Source organism: Pelobates fuscus, chromosome 3 (genome assembly GCF_036172605.1).
Source record: "Pelobates fuscus isolate aPelFus1 chromosome 3, aPelFus1.pri, whole genome shotgun sequence".
In the NCBI taxonomy this organism is placed as follows: domain Eukaryota; kingdom Metazoa; phylum Chordata; class Amphibia; order Anura; family Pelobatidae; genus Pelobates; species Pelobates fuscus.
Window position 1 is genome coordinate 235,616,137 of NC_086319.1, and position 21,817 is coordinate 235,637,953.

General features: G+C 37.6%; 1 protein-coding gene across 1 annotated transcript in view; it reads right to left on the reverse strand.

The window, feature by feature from the left end:
• Window positions 1-1,172: 1,172 nt before the first annotated feature.
• Window positions 1,173-21,817, reverse strand: part of CAMK1D (calcium/calmodulin dependent protein kinase ID) — a 294,879-nt gene continuing 274,234 nt past the window's right edge. Inside the window, exons 8-11 of the mRNA XM_063448220.1 lie at window positions 20,645-20,723; window positions 11,626-11,713; window positions 3,315-3,447; window positions 1,173-2,212 (exon numbers count right to left, since the gene is read on the reverse strand). Of these exons, the coding sequence (XP_063304290.1) occupies window positions 2,082-2,212; window positions 3,315-3,447; window positions 11,626-11,713; window positions 20,645-20,723 (431 nt within the window). The 3' untranslated portion in view covers window positions 1,173-2,081. The remainder of the gene's footprint in view (window positions 2,213-3,314; window positions 3,448-11,625; window positions 11,714-20,644; window positions 20,724-21,817) is intronic.

The window sequence follows — 21,817 nt, forward strand, 5'->3', positions numbered from 1 at the left end:
ATGATAGTTTCATTTTATCTTTAAGGAAGCAAACGTTTACATTTTCACACCTTCTCAAATGTATATTTGTTCCTAATTGAATGCTATATGGTGCATTTAATTTCCAGCCAAAAACAGTGGGTCTGAAACTTTCATCTCTGAAGCATGCCATATAAACATTTATACGCAACACATCAAAAGACAAACACCCCAGAGCCCTTAAAATATATTCTCCTTGGTCCCCACTTATACAAAAATACAAGATAGTGAGTAGGCGCTTCCAAATATGCAACAGAGATAGATGTAAAACAGGGTATGATACAGCAGTGTTTCCCAGACACTAAATCAGAATGAAAATAAGTAAAAGGTGTGTATCAGAGACCACATAGGGAGGAAAGATCCCCAAAACAGGTGTAGTAGTAAACAATAATAATAACCATAAGATACGACCTGAGCACAAGCGAGTGGCAGAGTCTTATCTATAAAATAAGAATAAAAAACATAACATAGTGTATACTGTATACTGAAAATATGTAAATAATATGAGGATGGACTACCACTCACATTTACCAGAGCCGTACCAGGCTCTGTATAGCAGGCTCAAAGGTGCCAATACAGGCTAACGAAACTCCAAAGCAGAAATATGATGAATTCCGTAGTAAAAAAGAATTTATTTGATGAATAAAAATATAAAATATCAAACTCCCGGTTACAAGGGGGTGGAACCCAAACAGCAAATGGTATAAAATAAAGGTATCCACTTACCCCAAACAAAGTAAACCGTAGGAGTAAATATAAAGAACAAATAAAATACAATCAAATGCTAGAATAACCGGGAGTTTGATATTTTATATTTTTATTCATCAAATAAATTATTTTTTACTACGGAATTCATCATATTTCTGCTTTGGAGTTTCGTTAGCCTGTATTGGCACCTTTGAGCCTGCTATACAGAGCCTGGTACGGCTCTGGTAAATGTGAGTGGTAGTCCATCCTCATATTATTTACATATTTTCAGTATACAGTATACACTATGTTATGTTTTTTTATTCTTATTTTATAGATAAGACTCTGCCACTCGCTTGTGCTCAGGTCGTATCTTATGGTTATTATTATTGTTTACTACTACACCTGTTTTGGGGATCTTTCCTCCCTATGTGGTCTCTGATACACACCTTTTACTTATTTTGGTCCCCACTTACCCATGGATACATAGTACAAGACATATTTTTGAAGGATGTAAAAAGAGGAAGCAAGTTGTATGCCAGCATATATCAGCTCTGTGGAAGGCATTTATCTTAGAGGTAGACAGTCTTGGACTCTCCAGTTGATGTTGGAATTCAAATTCCATATTTAGCAATGAGCTAGGCTTTTGGGTAATTCTAGCCACTTAGGACTTCAAAAGTATCACCCTAATGCAACGGCTGATGTGGAACAATAGAAGTTGCATTGCAACAACAACTGAAGTGCTACAAGTTAGCCAAGCCTTATTTATATCATTTTTGGCAAACTCCTACCACTGTGGAAAATTTAAAGTATTCTTACACTCGTAGTTACCTTTTATTTCAACCAGTTTTCGTTCTATCTTTAGCAAAATATATTTTGGAAAACTATTCTGAATTTCACTTGTCACTCACACATTTCTCCCTATCTGTAGGAACAACAAAAAAAAAGGGCATCAGATTAAAATTATTTCAAAAGTAAATACTACTACAATGATAGTTGAAAGCAATCCACCAAAATTAGTATTAAATAATCCAGTTGAAACCTCAATTAATGAAAAAAATTAACAAAAACAAAACATGTACAGTGCCAACACCCACATAGAGAATAAAGCAAAATTTTCTAAAAATAATAACAATAATAATAATGTCCAGTAGCAAGACACCGCACCCCATATTAATTAACTATTTGCCTTAGGTGGGGCTGGAGTCATTGCAGTTTATAATACATGAAACATTTTTTTTGTTGCAGTATAAAATATGGCCATAAAAAAATTCCTTTTTTTAAACTCTGAGTCCATCCTGGAGTGCACATTTTAGAATGAATCACACGTGGCGAGTCAGATACTCTCAACCTCCATCCTGCTTCTCTTTGACTGCTCACTTGCTCCCAGTAAGCACCGTTGCAACAGAGGTTGGTCTCGGTCTTCTTTCTCCACCCATTGCAGAGACAGCTGAAGAGGAAGAGGAAACTCCTGACAATAAATTGAAGGGCGTAGATGGAGATTTACCTGCAAAGTAGAAAAAATATAAATCAGGAAACACTTGAAACATACAGCAGAATTGAGTCTTTAGATTAAAGGACTACTCCACACCCCAAAAGATAGAGGAGTATCCTAGGGTAAACCCAGTTTATAAAAGTGACGATTTCTATGAGAAAAGAGCATTTTTATAAATTAACTAGAAAACACGCCCTGGATGTCAGTCAAAGAGCCAGGATGATTCCTTCCTACTTCCATTAGCTCCCCTGAGCTAACAGAAGTGGCAGGCACGCTCTGCATGAGTGTCCCTGCCACCTCTCACACAGACCTCAGACCAGTTCCTCAAGTCCTCAGACCAGCATTTCCAATGAGATGCCTCTAATTGATTATTTCCCTGTGAAGAAATTATTCTGGGAAAAAGGGTGAGTCTTGCAAAGGCTGTAATTCATAAGATCTACAGCCTTTGCCAGATCTTTTAAGATTTACCCCAATGAATACGAGCATGAATAATTCACACAACTAGTCATTATCTTATTATTATCTGTATAGTATTTCAAAGCTATGCTAAGGGGAGATAGGGCATATGATAAGAGAAAAGTGAATGGCTGTGGGGTGGAATTATGTCACACTGATCTCTGATTGGCTGACCTGAGTTGCTTTGTAAAGAAGAAAGCATGGCTGAAGGGGACCTGGTTGCAACTTTTTTTCTTTGTATGAAAACTATTGAGATTCAGATGTAGAGAAAAATACAGCATGAATATAAAGCCAAAATCTATCAAATGCAATCAACAGTTGTGGGCATGACTGGAGCGTCCTTTTAAGTCAATCAACATTTATTTCACTGATCCCGGATATAGATAAAACAGGTTGCGTTGCCATCTACTAGATCGTGAAAATAAGAAATTTCAACACACATATATTCTTTTTTAAATATGTATATGTTTACACTAGCAGAGATAACCATAAGGCGACCTAAATAAACCACCTGGATCCAGAACCAAAAAGAGAATTGCCAATGGTTGGCCTTATTCAACTTTTCTATTTAAAGAATGAAGGGTGGGAGGCTCAACCTGGTAACCTGCTAGAGCCATATAAGATCTTAAACCTTAGCTTATTTTTGTAAAACACTTACAGTCTTTGCGATTTGTTCCATCTGGAAGAGAGCTTGCAGGGCTGTGACCACTTGACATGTTGGGATTGTCCTGGCTGCTTCCAAGGTGCAATTTTCTCATGTGTCTCACAACTGCAGTAGCATTAAATGCTTGCTGGAAGAAGTTAATAGAGCATATTTGGTTAAATGGTGATCATTTAACAAATGGTATAAAGCTTGATTCATACCTGGTAAATAGGCAAAAATAAAACAAAAAAAAGAAACAGACACTAAATCAACAACAACATGTACAGTTTTGCATTGCTTTTGCTCACAGTGGCAAAATGTAATATTGACAGAAGCAATAACCTTATAACGTCGAACCATCCAACTCGTAAGGGAACTACTTGTTGCAATTTAACCAATGGTCTTCAATGAAGATTGAATCAAATGGTAAGGAAGCACTATACACTACGTAGACAAATGTTCGATAGAAGCAGACATTCAACATTATCATTTTAACTCTAATCTAGTTTTCAAAGTTGACAACCTGTTAACAGCTCCCTAGATTACACTAATGTGGTAATGCTAGCTCCAAAAAAAAAAAAAGAAAAAAAAAGAAAATCAAAGTCAGCCTAGTAGAAAAGAAATAGAGGGAAAAAAATGCTCAGAGCATGTTTGTGGAGGACCTGCTAATTTAGACTACCTTCACCTGAAAAAAACAAGTACTTACCTCTAATCCAGCAGCAAAAGGGTCTCCTTGCCGCAGCACCACTCTGCCTATAGGAAGATCACGTGTACTGACAATTTCATGGAAAATATAATGTAGACAAGCAATGGGAAACAGAGCACACTGCATTTCATTTAGTGCCAGGGCACAGAGCAAGCAGGAGGAGCTCCCTCCTGACTGTCTAATTGACATCCAGAAGGGTGCCACCTTTCTGCTTTTTAAAGTTGCCAATTTCTCTTCAATTAGGCACTTTTACAAAGTGCGAAATAAGGTACACTGTTTTAACCTTTGAAGCACCTTAGTGAAGTGCGAAGTGCTTTAGAGTGGAAGCGTCAGTTTGCTTTTTAAAGATCTTTGTGAAAAACCTACAATATTCTTGGGAGTGAATTACAATACATTCCAGAAAAATCAGTTTGACATATCTGAGCATGTTCAGAAAGTTTAAAACAAATATGTGGTATGTATCTAGATAAGCTAGTAATATATAAGTGAACACACATATAAAATTGGAAATATATTCAGTATAAAAAGCATTATTCCAAGTTTTAAACTGTTTTTTTTTTATGTGTTTAATGTTATCCAAGTTTATTCCTCCCAATAGCCATTAACATAATAATATGTTATTAATATAATATACTCACCTTGCAGGCTCATATGTAATTGTAGAAGAAACCTATTTTACTTAATTGGTATTTTATTAGAGAGGATCTCACAGGCTCCAGTTGCTATTTCAGCCTGTACATAATCCATGTATTGTCCTTGTTGTTTTTAGAGCCTTCTCCCCCTAGTACTCCCTGGCTGGCAGAATGCAGCCATCACATTTTGACCTAATATAGAATGAAGGTAGGGATTTCCAGTTACAGTAACTCTGCAAATATGCAGAGGTACAAAAATGGAGCCTAGCAGAAAACTTTGTTTCTCCACAGTGTGAAAAAAACAGCAACGGTAAGTTTGTCTTGATAGGCTAAATGTAATGTTGCATTGCAATACATAGAAAGTAGTGTTAATATGAGCATACACAATGGGAGGGAAGAGAATAAGAGATTGAAATATAAATTATGTTTACATAATCTATAAATGTATCTATCTGCAAATGCAATTATCCTATTTTTATTCATCCTATTTTTCCATTCAAATAATGCATGCAGAGCGGAAATTAGAAATATTAAGTTAGCAAATTTTTTTCTCTCCTCAGCAAATAGTTATAATAACTAAAGAATGAATTCATATTTTAACACCATGTTAGCCACGTCTGTTTAATATGTTACCAATCCTATATTCCTGACAAAAATGCCCATGTGAAGCAAAAGATGACATTTTATGTTTGTAAGCTGTATTTAACATAATTCTTCATAATGAGGAACTGTAACTTCCTGAGATTTAAAATGAACGTTATAGTTACCAAAACCACTTTAATTCAATGAAGCGGTCTGGGTGCCATGTGCCTCTCATTTATCCCTGTAATTTAAAACATTATTGTTCTGCAGGAACAGCAATGTTTACATTGCAGGGTTTAAATGCCTCTAGTGGCTATCATACAGAAATAGCAGAGTGAAACATATCTATTTCAATTAGATGGTCTCGTAGAGGCACAGCAAGGCTTTTTGTAGTACATGCAGTACATGCGATTTAGGCTCTCAATGCTTTCCTATTGGTGGATCTGAGATCATCAAGATTGGTGATCTCAGCTAAGAAAGCGCAGACAACTGCAGAGAGAGCAGCAAGACATGGAATAATAGGTTTTTAACCCTTGTTGGGGGGAGAAAAGGGGGGGGGGGGGGGGTCAAAACAATTTACAGATGCTTTTTAATGCTTTATTCAATTTTGTAAATTCCAGAGAAGTGACAGTACCCCTTTAACAGGGGGATATACATATATAAATATTTGGACACTGAATTTTTTTTCTGAATTTTGTTGCTGTGCGCCACCACACTTGATTTGAAATGAAACAAATGAGATGCAATTGAAGTGGAGACTTTCAGCTTTAATTCAAGGGGCTGAACAAAAATATTGTGTGAAACGTTTAGGAATTGCAACTATTTACATACAAAGCCCCCTTATTTTAAGGGCTCAAATGTAATTGGACATATTAACACAACATAAATAAAATGTTCATTTGTAATACATTGTCGAGAATCCTTTGCAGGCAATACTGCTTGAACAAAACAATAAATAAACACTAATATGTGAAAAAAATAAATTAAAAAATAATATGTGAAAAAAGTGGTATCCCAGGTGTACCTCACAAAAACACCCATAATTACAAGAAAAATAAAGAATGTAGAAAAACACAATACACGTGTAAAATAAAGAATTATAACAACATGGAAGAATGAGAATCAAATATTCCACTAGAGTGAACTGGCATCTAAAAGAAATTCTAAATAGCACACAACGTAATACAGTAATAATAGAAGTATTAAAGTGGGTATAAGGCAGAGCTCTCACAAACATATGATAGTTTCAGGCCCATCACCCTACCAAGGGTACAATAATATGGATCTTCAGGAGGGAATGTTCTTAGTAGAAACAAAATAAAAAAAATTGAGAAAATGTATTGATACTTACCGTAATTTTATTATTCATGACAGCATTTAACATATGGGTTTAGCTCCTCCCTCTAACCCTCAGGACCGGAAACACAATCAATTAAACAATTAAGCATACCTTCCCCTAGTATAATAGGGACCCCAGTAGCATCCACAGCTCAGTCCAGTAACAAGACAAATATACCAAGAGAGGGCGGGAAACCAAATGCTGCCATGAATAATAGCCAGGAAAAGAAAATTACTGTATCAATAAATATTCTCTATTCCTGGCTAATCATGGTAGCATTTAACATATGGGATTCCCAAAGCAATAACCACTCAGGGAGGGTAATTCATGCTACAAAAATTGTTTAATTTTAACTTACGGCTTATAAGAGTTCAAAACCGATAGGCTGAACTCTGAATCAAAACGAGATGAGACATCCACTCAGTAGTGATGCACAAAGGTTTTCAAAGATGACCAATTGGCAGCTTTACAAATGCTCTCTGCAGGGACTCCGGACTCTGCAGCCCATGAAGTAGCAATGTACCTTGTGGAATGTGCCTTGATGTCCTTGGGAACCGGTACCTGTTTTTGACCTGTATGCTCTAGAAATAGCCTGAACTGTCCAGGAACAAAGGGTTGCGACAGAAGCAGTTCACTTTTACGAGAACCCCAAGGTATCACAAACAATTGGGGAGACTTTCTCCAAGAAGCTGATCGTGCAATATACGTGGAAAGAAACCTCCTTCGGCCTAGTGTATGACATCTTTCTTCCTCAGGATAAGAAGGGTCTTGAAAATCAATATCTCTTGATTCAGATGGAAGGATGTAACAACCTTCGGAAGGAACTCAGGTCTTGGACGTGGTACAACTCTATCATGGAAGAAGGTAGTGAATGGTTCCTTAGATGACAGTGCTCTAATGTTCGACATTTTCCTTGCAGAGAGTAAGGCCAGTAACAACAGGGTCTTTAGAGAAAGAACCTGCATCGGGACCTCATCAATAGGTTCAAAGGGATGTTCCGTTAAGGCCTGCAGAACCAGACGTAAATTCCAAGGAGCTGAGAATTTTTTGATAGGAGGTCCAATCCTAATGACAGCTTTGAAGAAGCGAATCACAATGGGATTTAATGCCCAACGAATACCAGAAAGAGCCGAAAGAGCTAAGCAGTGTACTTTAAGAGTGTTAAGTTGAAGGCCCCTCTCCAGGCCTGCTTGCAGGAAACCCAAAACTTGAGACACGGAAGGGGAACCTAAATCTTGAACCGTGGAATTACTCCATGGTGCAAAGGCTTCCCATATCTTATGGTAGGTAGAGCAAGTAGACGAATTCCTAGAACGTAACAGGGTTGAGATTACCTGGTCTGAAAGGCCCTGGTCAACTAGAGATTGCCTCTCAACAGCCATGCATGGAGCCTGAACTTGTGAGGCTCCGGATGAAACACTGGACCCTGAATCAGCAGATCTTCCGAGACCAGAAGCTCCCAAGGCAGATCCCTTGATAACCTCTGTAACGGGGAAACCAAGGGCGACGAGGCCAGAAGGGAAGAACAGCCATCACCTTGCAATGTTCCTTGGAGATCTTTCTCAGAACAGTGTGGATGAGGGGAATTGGAGGAAAGATGTAGGCTAGGTCAAATTCCCATTCAGAAGAGGTAGAGGCTTGCGGTGACTTCTGGCGATCAGACTCTCCTGCAACCATGGCTAAGCACCTTCTGCAGAGCCTGCAGTTATCCATTGGCTTTGCACCACATCCAGGGCAGGCTGACGGTTTTTCCCTTCTCATCGATGGGGATCTGGGACAGGACCGGTCTTGAGGGCTGTAAGACACAGATGTCATAAGACTGTACCCTCCAGGCACTCTTTTTAGTAACGTGAAAATTCAAAGAAAAAAAATGTTCACTTATGACCTATTGCAGATCTCGTTGATTTTGCAGAAGTGGATGATGGATCCATACTGACTGTAGGGCTAAGAACATTAAAAAAGGTAATGTATTCCCAGCCTAAAAATTTTGGATCATTATAAATGATAAAAGTATATTTCTTACCTGCAGAGCTTAAGAAACAGTGTAATAGAGCACTGTATCTTTAAAGGAAAAAGAAACAAGTGTTTTTGATACTGTAATACCACCATTTCGAAATTTCCAGCTCAGTACCTTTAACCCCTTAAGGACCAAACTTCTGGAATAAAAGGGAATCATGACATGTCACACATGTCATGTGTCCTTAAGGGGTTAAAGGAACGCACATGCGCTCATTGGTCGCGAGATCGCGAAACCGCCATTTTGGAAAAGGGCAAAATTCACTCTGATACCATCATGCTGATCATCTGATCGAGGTCTGGAGTTCCCATTCCAGCTCCCAGGGGGTCCCAACTTCTCAGAGATTGGGCTACATGTGCCTGGGCTTCCTGAGGAGGGAGGCTGACCTCCACAGGGACAGGACAATATTAGACATTTAAATTTAAATTTAAATTTAAATTTTATTCAGACAAACTGAAAAAAAAATAACTGTCCTAGGGCTAGGAGGACAGGAAAAGACTGAGGTGTGGATGCTACTGGGGTCCCTATTATACTATGGGAAGGTATGCTTAATTGATTGTGTTTCCTGTCCTGAGGGTTAGAGGGAGGAGCTAAACCCATATGTTAAATGCTGCCATGATTAGCCAGGAAAACCCAAATTCAGAACAAGTAAAAATTTATTGTATTGCACTTACAGGAATACAAACATTATGAGCGTATCTCCCCCTGTAGTGGTAATCCAACAGGACCAGGAGAGGAACGGGATCAACTCCAATCTGATGGAAATAGCAGCAATAAAAATATGTAAACAAATAAAAATACTAAAGTACATAAAATAAATATAAGAATCCAAAACATCGAACGCGATTCGTCCTTCATTTTAGTACTTGTTCATGAATATGTCGATACCGTCCAAGAGTTGGTATAAATAGGTTAATCTTAATGAGTAATTTGATCCACTTGCGTGTCAGTCTGGACTGCTTGAAGACATCTTTAAAAGCTGGATTTCCTCCTTTGTGATGCTTTCCAGGCCTTTAGCAGCCGTGTTCAGTTGTTTGTTTGTGAGTTTTTCTGCCTAAACTTAAGGTTTTCTCTTGTGAAATGCATGCTTGATTGGGTTGAGTTCAGGTGATTGACTCGGCCATTGCAGAATATTCCACTTCTTTGCCTTAAAAAAACCTCCTGTATTGATTTTGCAGTACGTTTTCGCTCACTGTCCATCTGTAAAGTGAAGCACCATTCAAACAACTTTAATGGATTTGGCTGAATCTAAACAGACAATATATCCCTATACACTGCAGAATTTATCTGGCTGCTTCTGTCTTCTGTCACATCATCAATACACACTGGTGCTACAATGCCACTGGAAGCCATGCATGCCCATGCCATCACACTGCCTCTACAGTGTTTTATAGACGATGTGTTATGCTTCGGATCATGAGCTGTTACAAGCCTTCTCCATACTTTTTTCTTCCCATCATTATGTTACAGGTTGATCTTAGTTTCATCTGTCCAAAGAATGCTGTTCCAGAACTCAACTCGATTTTTAGATGTTTTTTGGCAATGTCTAATCTGGCATTTCCTTTTTTTTAATTCAATTTTTTTTAAATGTATTTCATTTTTAGCAATTTTCTGATTATACACACCACTTAATAACATTGAAACAGACAGCATTAAAGTTCAAATTACATATAATAGTTAGCAAATGTATACCAAAATGAAGCAAAAAAAAAAAAAAAGGGAGGGAGAAGCGGTGAAAGTAGGGATAACACTGTTTCAAAGCATTTTAATTAAAAAAAATAAGCTGCTCTTTACCTCTTTCCAACAAGGTTGTTTTTTGACTAATTTGGCCTTTCTATTATTGAAGTTCATGAATGATTTGCACCTTGTGGTGAACCCTCTGTATTTGCTCTTGTGAAGTCTTTTGTTTATGGCTTGGATACTGATATGCCTACCTCTTGGAGAGCGTTCTTCACTAGGCTGGATGTTGTGAATGATTTTTCTTTACTTGAAAGAATCCCATGATCATCCACCACTGTTGTTTACCATGGACATCCAAGCCCTTTTGTTTTGCAGAACTCACCAGTGCATTCTTTTTTTTCTCAGAATGGACCAAACTGTTGATTTTGTCAAATCCTAATGTTCCTGTTGCTATCTCTGATGTATTTATTTTTTACTTTTTGCAGCCTAAGGATGGCCTGTTTCACTTGCATTGAGAGCTCCTTTGACCGCATGTTGTGGTTTCACAGCAACAGCTTCTAAATGCGAATGGTACACCTGGAATAAACTCCAGACCTTTTACCTGCTTACTTCATGAAGAAATAACAAAGGAATAGCCCACACCTGTCCTTGAAAAAGCTTTTGAGTCAATTGTCCAATTACTTTTGGTCCCTTGAAAAAGAGGGAGCTTCATATTAAAGAGTTGTTATTCCTAAACCATTCATTATATATGGATGTGAACACCCTCCAATTAAAGCTGAGATACTGCACTTTAAGTCCATATTCATTATTTAACTATAACTTGAACTTTTTTTGGTAAACAGACAAAAATTACAAAACTTCTGTCAGTGTCCAAATATTTCCAGACCTAACTGTATATATATATACACACACACATATATACAATCTATGCAGCTTTGTGCCATACAGTACAGCAGTTTAGACTATTATATTATCGACAACATTTGTATTTTCCACAGGCCAGTAATCATTTATCATGCTTCTGTTATTATGTGTTTCAAATAAAAAGTAGACCTACAGTTTAAAAAAACGTCCGTGAGTTGTGGAGACATGTTGAGGACCCATAAACATAATGTATCGCCCAAAATATCTTTTCACTTGGGCATGTTTTACAACAATGTGACAAGATAGAATTACAGTTGACTTCACTAAACTAAAAGACAGCTAAACACAAACTACTTCTAAATAAAACATTTAAGAATTCAACATTTTAATAAATCTAACATTTATGCTGGTCTAAAAACATTTTTAACTACTTTAAATTGGATAATAAAACATTTCCAAGATAGTGTAACTTTAAGCCAATCAAAAGAAAGTAAAGATTAACTTACCCTCCATTTGCTTTTTGCAAAGTTTTTACGGATTTGTGCACTGACTGATTCATGTATATTTTTACACAGAGCTGTATCTCCAGCAATCCTGAAGGAAGAAAACATGTAGTAACTCAGAAATATGTGGGATATTTTTTACAAAGTACATCTAAGATAGACAGAATAGACAGACAGACTTACCAGGTTATTCCCTAAAATGTAAATTGTCAGAATTTCACATGTCAAATTTTAGGCCGAAGAGGTCAAACTGAAAAAACACAGCTGACTAGGAGAATTTTTTTAATTTTGACATTTTGGCCTAAAAATGTATATTCACTTTGAATGAATAACAATGTATACTTTAGTGAATGCAAAAATACTTTACACAAAGTGTAAAGGTGCAAAAAATTGTGCTAGTGCGGAAGTAAGTGCGACTTCCCCAGTGTCCAAAAACCACTCACAAGACACAATTTCAAATGTAAACAGTAAACAATACAGATAAGTGGCACTGATATATAAAAAATAATAAATTAGTGAAATAAAAGATATATATAAAATACTTATTCACTCTTGATCCTCTGTGAGTGTTAAGTCAACCTAAAAGTATGAAACAGTCCATAGTATAATACTGTATATGCAACTTTTACAAATTTAGGTGACAATTGCCAACTCACAATCTGCAGAGCCACATATAGCAGTCTCTGACTATATAGGCTTTTCAGAATCACTTGTTCTGGTTGTCTCCTTTCATCCACCTTTAATGCAGCCACTGGTAAAAGGGATTCAGTTGGAGATAGTTTAAAAAAACTTTAATAACCAAAACAAAGTAAAAATTCTGCACAATAAAAAAATCAAATAAATAAACAATAGAAGTCCATAAAATCTGTAGCACGACGCATTTCGACCGGCCTGGTCTTTATCAAGGTGCATAATCTCCATGTCCAGCATCCAGAATTTATATCGAATGGGAAATAAATTTTTCGCACCATTTCCTTGCGTCTCCGCCACCTACATCACGTGGTATCGTTAGTTGCGTCTGTCCGTCGAATCTTGATGACGTACTTCCGCAAACATCATAATGTTTCACTGCACTTTTTAGAACATCACAATAAAGACCCCTCGGGATTAAAGTTCTATAGGATGCAAATGATTACACATACCGCTGACCTCGTTCGAATGAACAAAGATGGCCGCCGCCACGTGTTCGTTTGCACGAACTGCGGCCACCCAGCGTTCGGCAATTAACCTGCAGTAGCCTCCCAGCCTGGGAGGTAAATTGCCTGCACACTTCCACTTCTGGGTGGTACGCCTGTGTGGTACCTGGTCCAGTAAGCCCCATTTACTGAACCAAGTGGAAAATAGCAATTTAACAAAATATTTTAACTAAGTCTGGGGACACTGGGGACACTGTCTTAAAGGGTCATTGTCGCACAAAGTCTCAATATGTCCCCAGACGGTTCTTAAAGGACCAGCATGGTCCAATACAAGTCCACAAGCCACAATGCAGTTCTTAAAGGGCCAGCAGCAGCACAATATAAATCCATTAGCTCAAATAATGTTTGTAAAGGGCCATACAACCCAGGGCCATAGCCATGAGGCAGGAGGCTGGCAACCAGACTCCTCCAACAGCCAGGGGCAAAGGGCAGCTTGTCACCTAAAAATCCGGTGACAAAAGGCATTTCGTCACATATTGTTTATCTGATTTTGTTTCTATGCAGCATTTTTACTTTGTTTTGGTTATTAAAGTTTTTTTAAACTATCTCCAACTGAATCCCTGCTGCCAGTGACTGCATTAAAGGTGGATGAAAGGAGACAATCAGAACAAGTGATTCTGAAAAAAAACTATATAGTCAGAGCCTCCTATATGTGGCTCTGCAGATTGTAAGTTGGCAATTGTCACCTAAATTTTTATAAAGTTGTATATACAGTATTATACTATAGACTGTTTTATACTTTTAGGTTGACTTAACACTTACTGAGGATCAAGGGTGAATAAGTATTTTTACATATCTTTTATTGCATTTTTATATATCAGCGCCCCCTATCTGTATTGTATACTTTAGTGAAAAATCGTCATAATTTTGACAGTGACATTTACTGTACATCTACAAAATTCTCTAAAACTCACACAATCTCTCTTTCAACATAGGTCTAGTACACAGTAATACTTTTCACAATTCTGTAAATTACTTTGCACACGGTATGCTTAATCTTTTTGAATGTCAAAAAATAAGGAAATTGCCCTAGAAACATCCAGTCTGTAAAATATACTTTTCTGGCTACACTGCATTTTAATAACTGAAGATTTATTATTAATCTTGCCAGATCGACATAGGGTACATTTTTTCTTTGTTATCCATTCCAGGATAGTTTACTTCTAAATTTGAGCACTCTACTCAATGTTAAAGAATAGGCCTTAAAACCCATCTCTTCAGGAAAGCTTAAGGCCTCCCACAGTAACCTCTACCTTACATACCTGTCTCTTGCTCTGTCCTATAGGACAGTGCTTTACTCTCTCCTCCAGCTCTGCTTCACTCCCACCCTATTTGATATTTCCTGTCCTAATGTTTCTAATACCCCACCTCCTATAGAATGTAAGCTCGTTTGAGCAGGGTCCTCTTCAACCTATTGTTCCTGTAAGTGTTCTTGTAATTGTCCTATTTATAGTTAAATCCCCCCCTCTCACAATATTGTAAAGCGCTACGGAATCTGTTGGCGCTATATAAATGGCAATAATAATAATAATAATAATACAAATTTGAAAATCAGACAAGAGGTTCTATTTAACTCCTAGTATGTCAATAGGAATTACAGCTATTTAATGTTTCAGATTACGTGGTCCTAGATACTGATATCAAAATTAGCCATGAGGGACAAATAAATAAATGTCGGAGTACATAAACGCATGCTCACACAAGGAAAACGTTTTTGTAATTTCAGCAGTTTTAATTTGGCTCATTTCTCCATCATTTAGTTGCAAAAGGAACACTCTAAGCACATATTCACTGCATTTTGTGTATATGGTGCCTAGAGTGCCTTGCAAGTAGTCATATTGTTTTAGAATGTTTGATTCTGGTGGCTATAGTGTCCCTTTAAAAAACTGAATTCTTTTTTTTTTTAAGTACTTTATTTTTGTGTGAAAGTCTTGTTACAATAACAGCATACAATGGTTGGTGTACATTGGGTATAAGACATATTCAATTACAGTATTCCAGACGTGGTGTTGGTAGTTCTTTGTCTGCTCTTAGTATCAAGCATGTCACATAACAAGGAGATTTCACATTTTATGTTATACATATAACTTGTATATCAAACTATCGGTGTTCCTGGAACGATAAACTATCTACGCTATTGTGATCCTTTTAACCAAATTAAATCCTGAATTTCGGTTGTGGGCTGTGTCACCCTTCCCTCTTAGTGCTATCCTGGTCCAGCCAGGTTGTGTGAAGCCTATGTTGCTTAGGGATTTGGCACTGAACCCTTTTCCTAGTTTAGGATGAGAAGTAGTGAAAGAGACTGTCACGATTCCGGGGAACCCAACACGCTAACGCACACACAGACACACACACAGAAAGTGTGCAGTACCGGTCCTTAGAGTGGCCGGGCTAAGCACACACAGAATAGTCAGGAGACAAGCCGAGTAAGGGGAACCAGAAAACAGAATAACGAGAAACAAGCCGAGGTCAAAGGGTAGGAGAAAGTCACAAAGTCAGTATAACAAGCCAGAGAGTACGTAACCAGAAAGCACACGTTCACAATCAATACTAAGAAGCAAAGACCACAACAGGGCACAGAAAGACAGGAAAGGTAAGTATTTAAATCCTAGCCTGAATCCTGATTGGCTAACCACCAATCAGTATTAACAAACACACGTGGGGGATATCTATACCCCCCACTGTGTTTGTTGCACTGTAGCTTTAACGCCGGGTCACGTGAGTGACCCCGGCGCTTAGATAATAGTGCCGGCTCCCAGCGTGCAGCGTTAGACATGCTGCCGCTGGGAGGAGGAGAGGAGGACGCGAGCGGCGTGTCAAGAGGAGAGGACGCCGCTCGCTTATCGGTAAGGGGAGAGGGGACCACGGGCGGCGACGGACCGAGGGTGAGTGCTGCGAGAGGATTGCAGCCTCCCCTCACTGCCGCCCGCAGAGCCCTGACAGAGACGAGAAGAGAGAATAGAAAGGGGGGGAGGAGGAGTAGTATAGGAGTAGTGGTGTGGAAGGGGAGGAGTGCGTCAGGTCGGTGGGAGCCGGGGGTGTCCGATGCCTCTCCTTTTTTGCTTATCTATTGAAGGTGTCTCTGTTAAGTGCATGCCTCGCCCAAAAGGTTGTGAAATGATGCGTCAAAGGTTACGTCATTCGCGGAAAAGTTCGCTACTTGTCCATGGTTCCCAGATCTTTTCGAATCTAGCCATGGAGCCGCGCACCTTGGCTGTCAAGTTATCCATGAGATATACTTCCTTCAAATTAGAGATCACCTTCCGTATGGAAGGTAACTTTACCTGTAGCCATGACTGTGCTAGTGTTCTTCGTGCTGCCAGTGTTACTTTCTGTACTAATTTTTGTTCCCTGTTAGTCCAGTCATCTAGGGATCTATTTAGCAGGTACGTCCAGGGGTTCAGCTCGGGTGCCCTGTGGAAGATCTGTCTAAGCAGGTCGTATATTTCCGACCAGTAAGTTTGTACCTGAGGACATTCCCACCACATGTGGAGATATGTGCCCCTCTGGCCACATCCCCGCCAGCAGTCGTCGGATGGTGTTTGGTGCATATGAAATAGTTTTACCGGGGTGGTGTACCACCGAAACATGGTTTTAAAGGATTGTTCCTGGAGGGATACACATATGGATACTGCATTGTTCGCTTCCCATATTTCTCTCCATTCTGTTCCCTCCAGGACTTCTCCCAGTTCCCTCTCCCAAGTCTCAGTGTACGTGAGTGTTCCCCATTCTCCTGTTTCCGAGCATATGTGTGCGTACATTGTCGTCATAAGTCCTGATGGTGTGGATAAAAACTGGAATTCTAATAGAATTGAGCCAAATAGATATCTGCTTTATTAACATAGACTCTGAATTAATAGACTGAAAAACCAAAGATAAAAACACAAATTCTACAGTGAGATTCATTTTTAAATACCTGTGTACCATGGCTCCTCTATACCCCTGCCCAGCACTAGCACGATACTCCTATGTGACACTTGCTTGCTATCAATCTTCCTAGCTTGGTAAACAGCCACATAATGGCAGGTTTCCTCTATCTCCTTCAATAATTAATATATGGTTTTCATTTGGTGGAAATGTCTTTTCATTTACGTGTCACTCTTTTGTGCAATGTTTGGACAACCATTTAGCATCTATGAATAGCATTGTCGTGCTGTTTTCTGCATGGCCCCCCAAAAACTGTAAAAATACAAGTGACTTTTCTAGCATTCTCTACTTCTATAAAATGCTGTCTGTAATTCTGCTATCTAAAGGATGCTTTGCAGGCAGATCTATGCAATCATCATTAAGTGACTGTCGATAATTAAATCAATGCTAGCATTCACATCCAGACTCACTTTAATGATTTGTCTCCCTGCCAAAACAAATCTTATTTACATGATCCCTGCCAAGACTATATTATTTAATGTAATAATGTATTATAAACAGAGGTGCATGGGAAGACTATTTAACTAGAGCAAGTATACCCCTGAGAGCCAAGCAGGCACATCGCTTTGTTTTCCTAATCTCATGTATTTTGGGAAAGTATTAAAAGGCTCTTCGTTTAACCCCTTAAGGACCAAACTTCTGGAATAAAAGGGAATCTTGACATGTCACACGTCATGTGTCCTTAAGGGGTTAATCTTGGTAAAGATGACCTCTCATAAAAGGTCATTTATTATTTTTTATGAAGTTATATGTTACAAAGCGTTAAATGGGACCTCTTATCATTTATTTTCTAGAGACAACTATGAGTGATCAAAATGAATGGGCTATTGCATGTAAATAGTTTCAAAATATTTTACAATTATCTGTTATGTAGTTTCATAGAGCTAGTAAAAGCCTGCATAGAAAATAAGATGTAAATAGAAAATGCTGTTCTTAATAGAGTTTTCTGTATTACTGGAATCTTGTTAAAGCTGTTAACAGGGTTGAAATACTAGCTACTTGGTATATTTTATGGAGTTTTACTTTTATTGCACACAACCTTTACTAACAGGGTTATTCCAGCCGCCATGATCACTTTTTGAAGTGGTCATGGTGATATGAGTCTCCCTGTGCAGTGTTTCACTCATTCCCCTTGTCGGCTCAGAGCACGTGCATGCGCTCTGAGCCGGTTAAAACCATTAATAAGGGAAGCCTTCGATTCGCCCTCGGGGCGGCTACTGTGACGTCAAATAAGGGCGCTCTTAGCAGCCTCGCCCGGTGCAAGATTACAGTAAGTTATAACTTTGTTTCAAACGCTCTTTGAACTTTTTTTTTCAGGGATGAGAAACTACCTAAACAATAATGCCAATAGGGCATTATTCTAATTAAATAAAAAAGGGTTGGAGGAATCATTTAACCCCTTCAGGACGGAGTCAATAGTGCACGTTCTGATCAAAACAAAACGTAAACAAAAACTGGAATTTGCGCTATGTGTCTGTTCACCCGTAGTTCCCCTCTTTCAAATTATATGCACCCACACTTATTATATATCATTTTGTTCAGGAGAAACAGTGCTTTAATCTATCATTAACTATTCATATATGGAACATCATTTATTATGAATAAAAGTAAAAAAAATGTGAGAAAATAAGATTTTTTTTTAAATTTGCATTTCCGTCTGACATTTTAACTGTGAATGTCATAATAATGTTAGGTTTTACTGCAAAAAAAATGCACATATTTGTAATCAGCGATGTCTCACGAGTACAACAGTACCCTCCATTAACAGGTTTTATGTTGTTTTGGAAAGTTACAGGGTCAAATATAGAACATTACATTTTCAAATTGAAATTTGCCAGATTGGTAATGTTACCTTTGAGACGGTGTGGTAGCCCAGGAATGAGAATTACCCCCATAATGGCATACCATTTGAAAAAGTAGACAAGCCAAGGTATTGAAAGTGGGGTATGTTTAGTCTTTTTTAGTAGCCACTTAGTCACAAACACTGGCCAAAGTTAGCGTTCATATTTGTTTTTGTGTGAAAAAAGCAAAAAACGAATATTTGGCCAGTGTTTGTGACTAAGTGGCTACTAAGAAAGACTGGACATACCCCACTTGCAATACCTCGGGTTGTCTACTTTTGCAAATGGTATGCCATCATGGGGGTAATTCTCATTCCTGGGCTGCCATACGCTCTCAAAGGCAACATAACCAATCTGGCAAATTTCAATGTGAAAAAAATGAAATGCAAGCCTTATATGTGACTCTCTAACGTTCCAAAACACCATAAAACCTGTTCATGGGGGGTACTGTTATTCTCGGGAGACTTCACTAAACACAAATATTAGTGTTTTAAAACAGTAAAACATATTACAACAATAATATAGACCATAAAAGTGCAGTTCGCTTGTAAAAAATGCAAAAAACGTCACTTTTACTTAAAATATCATCGTTGTAATACAATTTACCAGTTTGAAACACGAATATTTGAGTTCAGCGAAGTCTCCCGAGTAAAACAGTACCCCCTATGTACAGGTTTTATGGTGTCTTGGAGAGGGTCAAATATATATATATTACAGGGTCAAATATAGTGCTTGCGAATTAAATTCTCTGCACTTTCTCCCTGTGTTGTCATGCATGTCAATCAAATTTTAATTAATCAAATCACATAATTACGTTAAAAGATTATTTAAATATACATGTAGAATTTTAATATATATGCATTTATAGGTATTTAAATTCTACGTGTATACTAATGTAATCTTTTATGTAATTATATGTATTTATCTATCTATATATATATTTGCGGTTATTTGTATTTTATATATATATAGATATATATAGAATGTCATTCTAAGTGTATTTTGTTACCGATATATATATATTAATAACAAAATACAGTTAGAATGAAATTACATATGCATATATAATTTATATTAAATTTTGTTTCAATATTTTATTTATTTATTTTATTATTTAATTTATTTATTATTTTAATTATACGTATTTATATATAATATATATATGTACATCTATTATATATATATAATATATATACATATTATATATATGTAACGTAATTCTAAGTGTATTTTAATATTAATATATATAATTATATTAATATTAAAATACACTTTGTATGACGTTACATATATATAATATGTATATATATTATATATATAATATATATACATATTATATATATATAAAAATATATTTAATTTATTTTTACACTTGTCTTTTATTTATTTTTTATACTTCCCACCAGCAGGGGGACTGTCTGATATTTCAAACAGTCCCCCTGCTGGCAGATCCACAGCCAGCTATAGGGGGCCATGTGATCGCTCTTTGAGAGCGATCACATGGCCCCCGGGGGCCTCATTTGCTGTGGGAGGGCTGCCTGGGCTGTGAGGCAGTCCTCCCGAAGCGGATCGCGGCGGAGGTAAGTATAACTTACCTCCTGGGGCTGCAAGCCGTTACGGCGTGCTATGCCGTCATAATGGCTTTAAAGCCCACTTAACCCGTGACGGCATAGCACGCCGTAACGGCGTTAAGGGGTTAAGGAACACTATTGCATTAGGGATACAAACCAACCTGTATTCCTAACGCTATAGTGTGCCCTGTCCCTAACTTTTTAAGTCCCCCGCCTCAGATCATGAAAGGGTTAAAAAACACTTTTTTCTCTTTTGAGGTCTTCTCTTCCCGCAAAATCACACCAATATGGGAACCTATTGTGCATGCACACACACATTAGAGCTTCGCCATAGGAAAGCATTGAATCAATGGTTTCCTAGTGAAACTATGAAGACTATAGGCGTCTTCATGCAAAACGTGAGGATGTCCAAAGTCCTTTCCTGGAGTAAAACATATATTTCAATCAAGCAACCCTCCAAGCCCTTACAGATATTCTTATATCTTACCATGGATGTCGCAGAGCCTGTTCGCATGTATATCTCTTGTTGGGATCCTTTTCCATCAAATGATGTATAAAATCTTTAGCTTTACAAAGAGAGAAGAAAGTGTGCATGAAGCTGTTGGAATAAAAACTCCAGTTTATGATGGCACTCAAACAAATACAATAAGGAGAACTATGCCCTAAAATGAGTAGGAAAGGGGGATTATTCCCTAGATTTTGCTCTAGGCAGGTCTCAGTGCCAATATATAAAACCCCACCATACATAATATGTATAGAAACTCCTAAGTGTACAAATACACCCCAGTAAATACAATCCAAATAAAATGGAAATTAAAAAGTACCAGTCTTCTCCAAAATAAGCATTTTAAAGTGTAAAAATCTAAAAAAAAACAAAAAAAACTATTATATATAACTTACAGGAGTTGTATTACTTGTTAAGGAGTTTACAGTGTCATGTCAGTAGTGTTTTTTTTATTTGCACTATAGCTTCAGTATATTTGCATGAATAGATGACTTAGTAAACTAAAGCTCATGTTCAAGATCATATCAAGTCATTTTGGGATATTCACTGGCCTTGATCATTTGCAGAAACAGAAAATGTGTTGAGTTATGGGCAAGAATTGTAACTCTTTCAGTAGGAAGTAGGAGAGGGGCAACTCTTTCCCAGGTTATCTAGTGAAGGGATGAGAGAGGTAAGAGTTTCCCAGTCGTGATGGTGTAGGTTTTAAAATCATATGTTTTACTGGTTATCTTTTACACATAGCTTTTTACACAAATACATTTCAATAAGAAGATGAAACATTTTCATAGGAACACCTGAAATATACAACATACATTTTTTTTAAATGTCTATACCTTTATTGAACACTTGATTTGTGAGACATTGCATATTTACATATATTAACAGCCTATAATGCAATCTACAAACAGCCTCCCAGTGACAGTATATTATTTTGCATACAGAAAGCAGCATGGTTTGACCTATGCTCCCAAAGGGTTGATGATTTTGCTATGAAGGGTCGTTGGCCCAAGATTCCTATGCCGCTTAATTATAGAACTCAACGGATCATATTTATCAAGGGAAAACTAATTATCCAGAAAGAAAGTGCTAAATTAGAGATAATTGCCAGATAATTCAAATCAATGTTTAAGCTTATTGCTCCAAGAGGATCACATT